The 14,835-nt window shown below is 58.6% G+C and overlaps 1 protein-coding gene across 3 annotated transcripts in view; it reads left to right on the forward strand.

Moving 5' to 3' along the window:
• KDM4B (lysine demethylase 4B) overlaps positions 1-14,835 on the forward strand; it is a 134,664-nt gene that overhangs the window by 66,743 nt on the left and 53,086 nt on the right. For all 3 annotated transcript variants that reach the window (XM_082836020.1, XM_082836021.1, XM_082836022.1), the window contains exons 7-8: positions 9,564-9,613; positions 13,575-13,678. In XM_082836020.1, coding sequence (XP_082692146.1) covers positions 9,564-9,613; positions 13,575-13,678 — 154 coding nt within the window. The remainder of the gene's footprint in view (positions 1-9,563; positions 9,614-13,574; positions 13,679-14,835) is intronic.

The following is a 14,835-nucleotide window of genomic DNA, read 5'->3' on the forward strand; positions in this document are numbered from 1 at the left end:
CAAGGACACGGGAAGTGATCTAATAGGCCTGGCGCCTCCCCGCATTGAAGCTGCCCTGGCTCTCTCAGCCCGAGGGCAGACCTGGACTCACAGCCACCCTCCCCAGTTCCCCGCAGCTAGCCCCCATGTCCTGGCGTGGCCCGTGCTGTTTAAGTCCTGCTCGTGCACTCTCAGCGGACCACCCTCTGTTCTTTCCTGTTCCCACCCTCCTGTGTGTTTCAGCAGAAATAAATCTGGGGCGGGGGAGCATAAGCAGGCCGTGGGCCCTGGGCGAAATGGGAGCTGCCTGCCCGTCAGTTTACAGGTGGAAATTGAGGCCAGTTCGACGAGGGGGAGGTAGCGGTGGCTTTACCAGCAGCACCGGGCGCTCACCGGCACTGCATCCCCACAAATGGACCCCCTGCACGCACCCCTCCACCCCCCCGCTGGCAGCACAAGGCCCTTCCCCAGCTCCCACTAGAGACTGCTTTGATTGTGTTGATGGGCGCCTGCCTTTTAAAAAAAAAATTATTCATTTATTTATTTATTTTTGGCTGCATTGGGTCCTCGTTGCTGCGCGCGGGCTTTCTCTAGTTGTGGTGAGTTGGGGCTACTCTTCGTTGTTGTGCGGTGGCTTCTCCTGTTGCGGAGCACGGGCTCCAGTAGTTGTGGCTCGCGGGCTCTAGAGCGCAGGCTCAGTAGTTGTGGCTCGCGGGCTTAGTTGCTCCGCGGCACGTGGGAACTTCCTGGACTAGGGCTCGAACCCGTGTCCCCCGCATTGGCAGGTGGGTTCCCAACCTCTGCGCCACCAGGGAAGCCCCCGCCTGCCTTTTAAAACCTTACCTGAGAAGCGCCCCCCACAGCTTCAAAAGCAACGTCAAAACCCAGCCCACACGTGACTTGGCATTTTCGGTCCTATCTATAACAAAAAGAATTCACGGGCCTGAAATAAACCCGGACCAGGGATCAGGTACCTCCACTTCAGCATTTCATTGCAGCTCGACACTGCTCACCCTGTAAAGTCTGTTCCTTAATTAAAGTGGGCTTATGGGCTCCCGTGAACTGGGCCCTAGAGCTGGGGGGCCTTCAGGATGCTCACCCACTCCGTTTCCCTGGGAACCTCGGGGAGGTGGGGGCGGCCTGCAAGCCAGCGAGCGTGGAGCCCAGGGCCCGTCCCCCCTTCCCCAGCCCCCTGAGGAGCCTGGGCGGCCCCTCTGGCTGCAGAGCACCTAGTCCTGCCAGCAGGCTGGTCCTTTGGCATCCCCGTCAGCTGGCATCCCCATCTGAGACGCCCCATTTTCTCTGAGTGGATGCTCCCTGGACTCTGTTTATCTCTTGCACGTTTCAATAAAAATGTCATTACTTGAAATCATTGACACTGCTGGTGTGAGATACCAAATTCCATCACCTATTGTCCCGTAAAACGATCCATTAAAGATAAAACCACCGCAGCTCAATAAGGTTCTATCCTGGAGACAAGCCACCCTGGTCCTGGGCTGATCCTATCTCCCCAGCAAGTGTTCGTATCTGTCACATAAAGGGCCCCGACACTTGGACAAATGAGGGGGGCGGTCCCCCGCAGAACAGCCTCCTCGGAGGGTGAGATGGGATTTCCTGGTAGAAACAGGGCAGGCATCCTTTTGCTGTCAGGCAGTTTCAGTTGCTCTCAGGGAGGGAGCCATGCCACCCAGGTCGAGCTCCTTTGTGCAGTGGTGGCCAGATTGGGGTGCACGGGATGGGGGGGATGCAGAGGGGACCCACCCCACCAGGCTGGGTTGCTCTCCTGAGTATTTAGGAAAGGGCTCAGTCTCCCCTTCTTCCCCTGGGCCAGGTGCCCTGCAGCCTCCCCTCCCGGGCAGACTGGGCAGGTGACAGCTCTTCTTCCTCCCCTCCCAGTGGGGCAGGGGACTGCGGGGTATCTCGGTGGTCCCAGGGCTGTCCTACTCGGCCTTTGGACCTGCTCCCTCATGTTTCAAGGACGAGCCTGTCTGCTTTTTCTAACATCTTTTATTTCTCCAGCCTGGTACCGGGTGACCACTTGTGCCCCTTTAACCCTGCCGTCAGCGTGACTGTTAGTTGTCCGTCTTTCACGTTTGAACTGTCATGGTGAGGCCTGCTCGTACCTGACAAACTAGTCCTGCCCACGTGTGTACCTGGAGTCACCTGGCGATGTCACAGTCACACCTGTTACCTCCTTTACTGAAAGATGTGGGCAGGGGCAAGGTTTTTTTTTGCTGTACAGGCATGCCTTGTTTTATTGCGCTTCTTAGATGCTTCATTTTTTACAAATGGAAGGTTTGTGGCAACCCTGCATTGTCAGTTGATGGTTAGCACTCTACACCAGTAAAGCATTTTAAAATTAAGGTATATGCACTATTTTTTTAGACATAATGCTGTTATTGCACACTGTTAGACTATGGTATGGTACAGTACTGTGAACGTAACTTTTTTTATGCACTGGGAAACCAAAAACTTCGTGTGACTCGCTTTATTGTAGCATTCGCTTTATTGCGGTGGTCTGGAACTGAGCCCGCCGCGACTCTGAGGCCTGCCTGTGTGTTTGTTGCACTGTCCTACTCCAGACAGAGACACCAAGGGGCTGCATCTCCCGGCGGTGTCAGCCTCCCAGAGAGCACTTCCGTCTCCTGGACCAGACTCTGCGATTCTGTCAGTGGCCAGCATGCGCCCAGGTTTATGTTTGCCTTCGTTTGTGGTGAGGAATTCCTGCCTCTGGACCGCTAGACAAGGGATAGGTTCACCTTAGTGGGTTTTATAGTCTTCTGTGAATGTCTTTCTGGTGCAGAGGAAGCCTGGCTGTCTGTTGATTTTTATTTATTTTTTTATTCTGCATCCTTGCTGGACTGTTTAGTTCTTAATTCACCAGCTCATTCTTTTAGTTTTCCCTGGTAGAAGGTTATACTACTTGACATGAAAAAGTTTGTCTCCTCCCTTTTGATTGTTAGTCCCCTTATATCTTTTTCTTGACTTATTACACTGGCTAGTGTCTTCAGTGCCGTGCTGTGGATTGCCTTGCCCCTAACTTTCCAGAGTACCTCTCTTGCCTCCCTCTGAACTGTGACAGTGGGAAGGTCCCTCCTAGTCCTGGATGGCTAAGAATTTTTTTTTTTAATGTATTTCTTCTAAAAAAAAAAATTTTTTTTTTAAATTTATTATCTTTGGCTGCTTTGGGTCTTCGTTGCTGTGCGCGGGCTGTCTCTAGTTGTGGCGAGCAGGGGCTACTCTTTGTTGTGGTGCGCGGGCTTCTCACTGTGGCGGTTTCTCTTGTGGAGCATGGGCTCTAGGTGCACAGGCTTCAGTAGTTGCGGCACGCGGGCTCAGTAGTTGTGGCTCGCAGGCTCAGTAGCTGTGGCGCACAGGCTTAGTTGCTCCGTAGCATGTAGGATCTTCCTGGACCAGGGCTCGAACCCGTGTCCCTTGCATTGGCAGCTGGACTCCCAACCACCACGCCACCAGGGCAGTCCTAAGAATTTTTTATACAGAATGGTTTGGAATTTAATGTAGATGCTGCACCTGCAGTGCTTGGACGCGTCGTGGCTCGTCTCCGTGGTGATCACATTAGGGGACACCGCCTGTGACCGTGCTTCTCTGGGCCCTTTCACTCCTCCCTGCGGAGGAGCAGAGCGAGAGGCTGCTCTGGCCCAGCTCATCTCTGACCAGCGCAGAGATGGCACCTGGGCAACTCGGGGGCGAGGGGAAGCCTGCTCTGTGACCAGCTCGTTCTGCTTGGCTGCCCAGACCACGGGGCAGCGCGCCAGGACTGTCCCACTGACGCATGGCTAGAGAGGGCGTGTGTTTGAGGATTGCAGTAGAAACGGTTTTTCCCTATGCCCAGCACACGGGGTGCTGGGGGCCGCTGGCATTCGGAGCTGCCATGGCCTCCTGGGCCCGTGCCGGCGGCTCACTCGTGCCAGGTGGCCTCCAACGTGACATGTGGTCTCGGCACTTCCCGTGGACTCTGCCTTCTTGTTTCCGTCACTGTCATTATAGCATGTTAAACGGCAAGGGGCCTGTCTGCCCCGGCCTTGTGCAGACACTGTGAAATTAACTTCCTCACCCTCCAACTCGCGTTGGGCTGAACTGACATTTCCAAAGGGCTCCTGGCTGGACCCCTGCTCTTGGCACGCTCTCCTCAGCAGAGAGGAAGGGCGGGGAGCCGAGCCTCGCGCCGGTGGAAGCTGTCAGGCTGGGCGATGGAAGAAGTCCTGAGTGCTCTTGTCACCCGGAGGAGAGTCACACGCATCTTGGGGAACAGATACAGTCCGTATTATAGCGCTTCATACCTGGCTCTGAGCAAAACGGTTCTGCAGGGCCCTGGCAGAGGCCAAGGGGGCCTCTCGGGGATGGGCAGCAGGGTTTGAGAGTCAGGACCCCATCAACTCTCATTACCCTTGCAGCTGGCGGGAGCGTGTGGGAATTACCTCGTTACCGTGGCAACACACCCTCCTCACAGGGAACTCCATACACTCTGACGGGTCGTGTAGCCCAGGGTGGCCGGCCAGCCGAGCAACCGGGCCCCGTCGGGGGTGTGATGCCTTCCACTGGAGTGTCCCGTTCCTCGTCTTGACAACTTGCCCTGGGACCACAGGTTTTCTTGCTGGCCTGAGAGGCAGCGGCCCATCTGGCATTGTCTGTCCCTGGCCCGGGAGAGGAAGGGCAGTGGCCAGCCCCACCCACCTTGCCTCCCGAGGTCTCGTGTGGCCGTCTCAGGGCAATGGTACACGGGCTCCCTGGACCTCCCGGGGGTCAGCTGGGCACAAGGTACCGTGGTGCACACCCCTCACTCAGCACAGCCCTCCCCCCTGGGAGGTGGTCCCGGACACCCACTCCCTGGGCCAGAGGGCACTGGGCGGTGGGAGTCCACACCCAGAGGCCCGGGCTCCTGCATAGCCTGAAGCCCCTTGCTTCTTCTGCAGAACCAATGGCCCCGAGCAGGTCCCTGCTCTCCACTATGGCCCATGTTCCTCTTCCTGACACACTCATTTAATTTTTAACTCACAAGGCGTTTACTTATTTATTTTCATTGTTCTTGATAATAATTCTAAGCCATTAGAGGGGAAAATTATATTCAGAAATGCTGTTTCACACTTTATTTGTTTGATGATTTAGAGCAATAGAAAATAGCACATTTGCTGGCTTTTATAGTCTGATAATTATTCACATCCATCAAGCCATTCCAGGGGAATAAACAAAACACCAAGAAAATGACACCATTAATAGCATCCTCCACTGCAGACAGGAAGCCTTTCCCAGGGCAGCGTCTTGGGAGGATGGACGCAGCCTGTCCCCTGCCCAAGGCGAGAGCCTGCCCGCAGAGGATGTGTTTTCCTTTCAACTACCTCTGCTTCTGGGCCCAAGAGCCTCCCTCCTGCTGGACTGAGGCCTCTGCCCAAACAGCACCCACGGCCCCCTGGCTTCCAGAGCTTCGTGACTGGACTCCGGCCTGGCCTCAGCAGGGCCCGCGGGATGCCCACCTCTGGCCAGGGTTGCACCCCTCCAGCGTCCAGCCTCAGTCCGTCCCTGGCCCCCTGTAAGCACGTCTGACCCCTGCACACGTGTCAGGACGCTGGTCTTGGACGCGATCGCTGGCCGCTCTGGCCCCAGGCCTCCCTCTTGGCCTATGCCAGGTGTGCAGGTTTCCACGTTGCCTTTTTTGGGGTGGCTGTGATTGGAGGGGGTGCATCCACTACTCCAGACATCAAGTGTGAAAGAAGAAACCTGGAAAGGAGAGGCTGGGGGACGCCCACCTGGCAGGGCCAGCCCTCCCATCTCTCCCCAGACCAGGGGGTCACTTCCTTCTGGAACGTGGCCTCTGGACTCTGGTCACCTCCGGAAGCCTTCCCGTCAGCCGGTCGTTTGAACAGTGAAACTGCTGGACTGGGACGGTCTCTTTACCGTTGTGTGGCTTTGCATGCGTCTCGTGTCCTCTGCCGTTACCTCCTGGGCTGTATAGAGGATCTAAGATTGCTTTATTTTCTCGCCGAAGCCCCTGGTATTTGCAGACGACTGCCTTTCTGAAAAAGGTGTCTGGCAAACGATGCCTGAATTCGTCTCTCTCGGCCTCCTCGGCGATTCCACAACATTAAACCCGGAGTTATGGAGCCTGTCCAGTCCTGCTGCAGCCTCTGCGGGGTAACCTGGAGCGGTTGCCAGGGACACCGAGCTGACAGCGCCGAATTTTCCATGACTTTCCGGTTGAGTGTCATCCAGAAGTGCTTTGTGTAAAACGTTGACCAGAGGAGAGAAAGGGCAGAGGGAGGGGCGCACATGATGGGCTGGTAACATACGTGGAGAAGGTCCAGAGGGGCCTGCCTGGCCGGTCTCAGGACCGGGGCTCGTGTGCTGTGGCCGGAGGGACCTGCGTGACCCCGTGTGGGCAGCCCGACCCTCTGCAGACTCCTCCAAGGGGTTTCCCCCATTTCTGACTCTGCCCCCTGAAGCCCCTGGTCTGTTGTCCCTCCCATCCCTCCCTGGATTCTGGGAGTGGCTCTGCCCTTTCCTGTATCCGACACGTCCAGATTCTTCTGCCATGACTTCTGTGCTGGCCTGGAGTGAGTTGACCACCAGGAGGCACCCAGCTGCAGCCCAGTCCCTGGGGAGGAGCATGGTGACGGGGGCCATCTGGGGGTGGGATGTGGTCAGCCCAGGAGGAGGCGGGGGCTGGTGGACCAAGGAGACGGCCACCGTGTAGCAGAACACGTGGGAAACCAGCCTCGTGCTGGCAGTGAGCGGGATGGGGGAGCCACGGGGGCTCTGTGTGGGCTTGGGCAGGGCTGACCGCCGGCTGGGAAACCTCGCACCGGCCCAGTCGTGAGATGGACGTGGACCCGGGCAGGCCGTCTGTCCAAGGAAACATGCAAGCACCCTTTGCCTCCCAGGCGACCCGGGCTGCCACGTACAGAGAGCAGCTGCCTGGGGTCGCAGGCGGGCAAAGCAGATTGATTTTGGCCGTGAGGTTTGACCTTGTGTTGGGGACGGAGTTCCCAGGGAGCAAGACAAACTGCCCCCATATTGGCGACCAGTAAAACCGACTCTGTTTTACGGCCCCAGAACCTGCTTACTAATGGCCAGACAGATGCTTGCCTACTTCGAGAGTTAGCGAGCAGCCCTGCTCAACCCAAAGAGCTGCTTTGCCTTCTTTTATTTCCTCCCAGAGCCAAGCCTGAGAGTCAGGGATGCCCCGACCCAGTGGTGTGACGCCAGGCGGGGCTGTAACAAGGTTAGCGCGCCCCGGCCCCAGGCTGGAGACTATGCAAGGCTCTGCCATGGAGGCCCCTCTGTCTGGGGACTTTTCCTTCAGTGGTGAATGTCGGTCCTGCTGGGAGACTGGCTCACCTGGGCCTCCATTGCTCTGGGCTTGCCTGGGGCCCCGGAGGGGAGGGCCATGGCAGAGAGGGGGCTCTGTGGGTACCTGCCGCCCGAACTCGGGGAGCCGTTACAACTGCACAGATGGAGCCTCTGCCGCCCTCCCTGCCTCCTTTGAATGGACGGCCCACGCTCAGCGTGTGTTTCGTTAAGGACCAGGACCCCAGTTCTGCCCGCCTTCCCCCAAAGTCTGAGGTTTTCAGCTTGCTGAGTCCCTGGGTGTGGGCTGGGGGAGCACAGGGGCCTCTCAGCATCTCCCAGGCTGTCGCCGGGTCATTCCAAACCGTGGGAGGCTCAGCGTGCTCTTGGCCGTCGGGGTCCAGATGTCCCCCTTGGCTGCCGGCTTCCCATCCACGAGTCCTTTCTAATCTCTCCAGGGGCTGCTCATCTGAACACTCAGCCCAGTGTCCTGCAGTTTGTACTTTCCGATAACAGAGGAGCCACGTTCCAATGTTTTAAACTTTTAACATCCACCAGATTCAATTAATCTTATCTTTACAACTCCCAATTACAGGCTGTAATTAAGTGAAAGCAGCATTGTAGACTGGCGATATTGCGTTAATCATCACAGCCTTGGAGCCGTAAGTTCCTTCCTGTCCTCGGGCATCTTCCCAGAAGGGACAGAATGTTTCATTTCCCTGTTTGGTGGGGGGACCTTAATCCCACAGAGGTGCTTTGGATTGGGATTAATTTTTATCATCTTTATGTAAGTGATAAAAGGCCATTTAAAAAAGAGTCACCTCCTCTTTGTCCAGATAATGGGCAATTCTCTGACGACAGCAGAATTAAAGGTGCCACGGCCACCTCCAGGGCCATGAAACATGCCAGAAATTAATTATTTTTATCGTGTTAGATTAGAGACAGCACAATGTTCACCTTATCTCCTACCCTTGCCCCCTTTTATTTTATTAAAAGTAACGATAAACCTTTCAGCTGGAGTGGACTCAGCCAGCTACCGAGCCTGGGCGATCTTCCATGTTCCGTGTCCCTCCCCATTTGGCTTCCTGCCCTGTGGGGGAGGAGGGCGCAGCCGTGGGGAACATCCTCCTGTGGCCTCGTTCTAGAATTCCAGAGATTGCCGTTGTTATTCTGGAGCACGGTCCCCGCGCCCTGCAGCACTGCTGACATCGGGTGGGTCATTCTCTACTAGGGCGCATCCTGGGCACTGTGGGGTGTGGAGCAGCATCCCCCCAACCCCCTCGATGCCAGGACCACTCCCCCAGTCGTGACAACTAGAAATGTGTCAGACGTGGCCCAGTGTTCCCAGGGGGCAGGATTGCCGGATCCTGGAGTTTCTCCCAGATGGGACGGGACTCAGATGCTCTAGTAGCTCTACCGTTGGACGCTTTACCACCCTCCCTCCTCCTCTGGACAGTGGCCCTACCATGCCTCGCCTTTGCTTGAAAATGGAGGTTTCCTGGACTTCCTTGGAGGTCCAGTGGTTAAGACTGTGCTTCCACTGCAGGGGGCGAGGGTTCGATCCCTGGTCGGGGAACTAAGATCCCCGCATACCTCGTGGTGCAGCCAAAAAAAAAGAAACTGGAGGTTTCCGTCTTGCCCAAGTGCCCTTGGGTGGTCTGGGGGTGGCACGTCGGTTGGGTTGGGACTTCTGGACCCCTGGCCCCTGGCTGTCCCTCCTGGCACCGCCCTCTGCCAGGAAAGCGTTCTGGTATCCCGACACGCTGGCTCGCATCAGCAGGTGACACTCTCGCTTCATCTGTTTGCAGACTTTCACCTTACATCTTTTTTTATTTATGACAGCCGCAATCATCTTTCAAACGTAAAAACGTGTGAAAATACAACTTATGAAAGTGGGTGACGAGTGGAGTCTTGCTCCTTCTTGAAGCTTCTTTCCCCTCGGCTCCTGGGGCTGGGGGGACAGCCCGGGATGCTTCCGTCCTCCTCCTTGGTTCCAATCCAGTGCTCTTTACTTTATGCTTTGCTTTCGAAGCCGCCTAACTGGGAATGTCTCCACTCCTGGCATTCCGAGGGTGTGTCACTGCCCCCCAAGTCCTGGGTCCTGGGCCTCCACCTCACCCCTCTTCCTATCCGTGTGGCATCCCCCGACCCCGACAGCCCCTCCCTTACGCCGACCGCAGCCGCCCGGCTCTGCCCTGTGCCGGGCCCACGTGTCTCCTGGGGCCCTCAGCTGTGCAGTGGCCACACGCTCTCCCCTCTGACGTGCCTCCCTTCTCTCGTAGGTACGCCATCCCCCCAGAGCATGGCAAGCGCCTGGAGCGTCTGGCAATCGGTAGGTGCCTGGGGCCCACTGGGGCCAGGGTGGGCGGTGGGCTGGCGGCCTCTCCCTCCCCGGCTTCACGCTATTGTCTGGGGGTCGGTGTCCCGGAGGGTGATGTGCTCCAGGTGTCCTGGCTGTGTTCCACTCCTTTCCCTGGCGGTCAGGTCGTGGACCCCCGCTGTGGGTCTGTCACTTCACGAAAGCCACACGGATGCCGTCGCTTCAACACTCTCATTTTCTAGCCTCTTGGCCCAGAGTTCGGGACAGGACCGCAGGCTTTGCTGGCTGGGGGCAGCCCGTGCTCCCCTTGCCCCCCAGCACCTGGTGCTGCGTCCACCCTTTTCTGTCTTTATGGACTCTTTGCTCAGTCTAGAACACGAGAAGTCCAGTTTGGAGGTCCGCACCTGTTCCGTGCGGCCGCATGGGGACTGCAGGGCCATCTGCTAATCCCGTGCAGGGTCGGGTCACCCAGGCTCCCTCCACCACCTGGATTGAGACCCTCGCTAGGGCCTCTTGGGCTGACAGGATTTGTTGGAGAGGGTCCCGGGCTGCGTCTGGGGCTCTGACCACCCGGGTAAAGGCTGGCCCTCAGGGCATGGGATCCTTAGAGACAAGCCAGACACCCAGGCTGGGGGGCGCGGAGGCCTCTGTGTGCCCCGATGGGGGGCCAGGCTGTTCCCCCCATCGCTCTCATCTCGCACCTGTCCTGTCCCCATGGAGATCCATGTCCTGAGGGTGGACGGCTGTCAGTGCCTGGACAGACGTTCACAGACCCCGCTGGCCCAGCGGGCGGGCCCTCGCTGTGCAGCCAAGAACAGCCCCTCCCTCTCAGGCAGCACCCGGGTGAGGGTGAGAGTCTGCTGCGGAGATAGCACGGGGCCTCAGGCCACCCCGACCCCCGTGGCAGCAGTAGGCAGCTGGCACCCCCAGGTGGCCACAGAACCGTCCGAAGCCATGGCCTGGTGTTGGTGAGGCTCCCTGCCAGCCGGCTGCCGGCCTCTGTGGGCGCCTCCCTGCCTGCACTTGACTTGGGGGTGGGAACGGCCCATCTTTCTGCCCAGCAGATTCTCACAGCGGGTTGGCGGGGTCGGCAGAGTCCCGGGTGGGAGGGAGGCCGTCAGGTGAGTTGAGCGGGTGCCCCCGGGCCCAGTTCCTCTGCAGAGGCCATTGTCATGTCACCTTTTATGTTGGAAACTTGGACCTTGACCTCATGGACAGGGCTGGAGCCGCTCTCAGGAACATGCTTCTCCCGGGAGAAATTCCAGTGCAGGCGGGCATGGCAAAGGCTGATTTAACTTACTTACTGAGCTCGAAAATAAAACCCAATTAATTTTGTTCCCATTACGTTTTTTAAAATGCAAATTTAAAATGTCTTTTCCTATTGTATTAGCTTCCTGTTGATGTAACAAGTTACCACAAACTCAGTGGCTTAAAACAACACACGTCCCCTCCGTTTTGCCGTGAACCTCAAACCACGCAAACACCCATTAACCCACAGGTTTATCTTCTTACACCTCTGGAGGCCAGAAGCCCACAGCGAGCCTCTAGGGGCTAAAAGTCACGGCATCCGCAGGGCTGGCTCCTTCAGGAAGCCCCGGAGGAGAGCCCGGTTCCTGGCTTCTATGGCTTTTGGAGGAGCTGCATCCTGGGCGTGGGGCCGCGTCGCTCTCATTTCTGTCTCCCTGGTCTGTGGTCGAGTGTCCCTCTGACCCCCTCTTATAAGGACCCTCCGGATGACACCAGCCCCCTGGGTGGTCCAGGCCCATCCCCATCTCAGGGGCCTGAACTTTATCCCGTCTGCAGAGTTCCTCTTACCACTGAGGGGGGACCTTCCACAGGTTGCGGGGATCAGGACATGGACGTCTTGGGGGTCACTGTTCAGCCCCCCATACCTGCAGAGCCACGGGGATCAGTGCGGGCGCTCTCTGGGGACCACGTCCGTGACACCCCCGGGCCTTGCCTGCAGCTTCTCTGTTCTTCCTGTTCAGAGGGGGTTGCACTTAGCCATGCCCGGCTGTTCTCCCTCAGTATGCCTTTTCTACTAGAAAAGTTTTGGGTGATCGGAGCACCAACTAGAGAAGCAAGAGAAGCCGGATGCAGGATCCTCTGGGGCCCCCCGCCGAGCCCAGACAGTGCCACAGCCGCTGTCCCTGGAGCTCGCCCTGTGCTCCGTTCCCGCAGCCGGAGCTGCTGCCGGGTCCTTTCTGATGCCCCGACCTGGATGCTGGCTCGCTTCCTGGGCATCTGAGGGAGGCTCAGTGGCCGGGGCTGGGAGAGGAAGAGTCGGCTAGCAGGGAGGCCGCCCCGTCCTTGCTTCTTGAAAAATCCAGACTCATTAAGTCAAGCGACTCCTGGAATTCAGGAAAGGGGCTGTCAGCTCTGGAGGAGGGGCAGGAGCCTCCTGCTTCCTCTGCAGCCCCTCACTCAGGACTGCTCTCCCTTCCTCGGAGGAAGGATGGGGGAGGCTCCAGGGCAAGTGACTCACTGCCCTCCTAGGCGTCCCTTCCAAACTTTTTGGGGGTGTGCGTCAGGGGCTCCATTACTGAGATGGGCGGAATGGGTTTGCGATTAATATGGAAAATGAATAGCCGTGCTCCGAATGGGCTCGCTGGGAGAGTTGTGCAGCCCACGGGGAGAGCATTAATGTGTTGGCGCGTTATTGGTGCTAATCACTTAAAATGTGCTTCTTTATTAGAGCTTTAATGAGAGCCACTTAAACTGTGCATTAAAAAGAGGAACTGCAGAGAGGCCGGCGGGCCGGGCGGCAGGCAGCCGTAACTCTAATTGAAATGCTTCTAGTGCAGAGCAGAGTTGCTGGATTCAGTCAGCCCTGGCACCTTCCAGAGCCTTGCCATTGTGTCCTTGCGGTTAGGAGCCTCTTGCAGCCTTGGCGTGTGGGTGGGGCCACGCGGGTGCGCACGTGCATACACACACACGTGCCCTCTTTAACCAGCAGCCCTCGAGGGTGCGCACTGGCCTGGAGGCTGGGCCCGGTCTGGATCGGCTTCCAGAAGGGCCCTGGGGCTGCCTGCGTCTGGGGATCAGTCCCAGAGGGAGGTGGCCGCTCGGGAGCGCGTGCTGGTGCCGCTGCCGTGGGGACTCATCCCACACCTCGAGGAGCCGTGTGGCAGCCCTCCTGTGCCCACTCTCTGTGCGGGTTTGAGCTGAGGCGCCTGGCCACCCTGGGCAGAACCTGGGACAGGCTTTTTCTTAACCACGAGACACACGTGTCATTGACTTGAGTTTCAGCCAACAGGCGATGTGGGAACGTCCCTGAACTGCGTTAGTGAAGCACGGTTTCTGGGCAGGTAGAGCTGATGGTGGGCTTTCCGTAGGCTCGCGGAGGCTATCCCTGTTGTAAATTAGTTACGTGGCGCATCGTGGGGCAGAGAGCATAGGGGCTGTGAGCACAGACAGAGGGTTAGGGGCTGTGGGCGCAGCCTGCGTTGGCCCCGTGTGTCTGGGGCCGAGGTGGGCAGGTTGTCTCCCGGGCCTCCGTGTCCTCACCTGCCTGGTGGCGGTGGGACCACGTGGGTGGAGAGCCTGCGCCACTCAGGTGGCCCCCCTCTTTGTTGCGGACTCCTCAGTGTTGGGGGGTGGTGGGGGACCCCACTCACCGTGGTCACCGTGTGTCTGGTCAAGAGCAGCAGCTCCCCTGTCTTGTGTCCGGGCTGCGCTCTCACGTGGCCGAGTGACTGTGTGGAAGCAACGCAGTGGCTTTTGTCTGAGGGGAGCTCGGGGTGGGCAGTGGTCTCTGGGCAGCCGCACCCTGTCTGCGACCACGGGTGTGTGCTGTGGGTGCGCCCCTCGTCACCCAGGACCCCGTCCCGCAGTCCCCTGTGTGTTTCGTTCCCTCGGGGCCTCGGAGGAAAGGGCTGCCCGGAGAGAGGTGTCCCGGCTGCCCTGCTGCCCCGTCCCACCGGGCAGGCCCCGCCCTGTCCCGCCAGGCTGATGCTGGTCTTCTCTGCTCTAGGCTTCTTCCCCGGGAGCTCCCAGGGCTGCGACGCTTTCCTTCGGCACAAGATGACCCTCATCTCGCCCATCATCCTCAAGAAGTATGGGATCCCATTCAGCCGGGTACGTAGGGGCTGAGCACAGACCACCTGCTCGTGGAGGGGCTTCTGGGGCCTGTGCCCTGGTGACCACGAGTGCCCCAGGAAACTGGCGTCTTAACCCTGGAGAAGGTTCTAGGACGATGGCAAGCCAGGGCAGGGCCATCAGCCTCCAGCTCTTCCAGGGTGGGGAGTGAGGATGGAAGAGGGGCCGTCAGGAGGGGCCTTGACTTTCCTTCCTGCCCAGACCCGAATGTTGGCAGGTCCTGTGCGCCGGGCTGGGGAGTGGACGGTCGGGGCAGCGCCTGCTGACCCGGCAGGAAGCGCTGAGGAGCCGGTGCTCCCCGTGGGAGTCCCTTCCTGCCCACCCGTGCCCGGGCAGACGCCTTTGAGAGAGCAAATACCTGTTTAGAAATGAAACGCCTGGCTCCCTCGCATGGTGAAGGCTGTGAACTCATGCAGTTTCCTGCTCCAGAGGCTGCTCCACTGGTCCGCGTGGGGCTGTGAGGGGTGAGGCCACGCTGGGAGCCGGGTTGGCAGGGACCCCACTGCCTGCGGAGGGCGGGCGGGGGCTGAGCACCGGGGCCAGGCCGCCTCTGTCCCGGAAGTGGGCCCAGCTGTTGTCACTCCAGGCTGGTCCTTCCCCGCAGACAGCCCTCCTGGACGGGGGAGTCTGCGCCCTGGTCCCTGCGTGGGTCCAGGTGAGAGGCCTGTGCCCGGAACTTACCGGACAGGCATGTGGGCCGTGGCACCGAGGGCAGGGGGCAGAGGGGACTGTCCGGGAACCCGGCTTCTGCAGGTTTCCCCGAAGAGGGCTTCGTCAGGCGCAGGAGCGAGTTCTGGGGGCGGACCTTCGTGCCTCTCTCTGGCCAAGGGTGTCAGCAGGTCAGAAATTGTTCTGACATTTCAGTCAAACCACCTGCAGCATCAGCACACAGATCGGGGATTCGCCTTTCTATCGGGGCCGCAGCTGCTGCTCATGCTTATTAGGTAGCGGGATATTTCGCTCTGAGAAACGCAGCTTTCCATGCTTCCCTCTTCCCACCCACCCCACCCGCCCCCGTCTTCTGGTTGGAACATCATTCCTTGCCAGGAACCTCACAGACAGATCACGGCATTGCTCACGGAAGTGAGAGGTACTTGCTCTCGCATCCCTTTGTCGCGGACGTTCTCCAGAGTGGT

The sequence above is a fragment of the Leucopleurus acutus genome (genome assembly GCF_964270905.1).
Source record: "Leucopleurus acutus genome assembly, chromosome: 3".
Taxonomy (NCBI): Eukaryota; Metazoa; Chordata; class Mammalia; order Artiodactyla; family Delphinidae; genus Leucopleurus; species Leucopleurus acutus.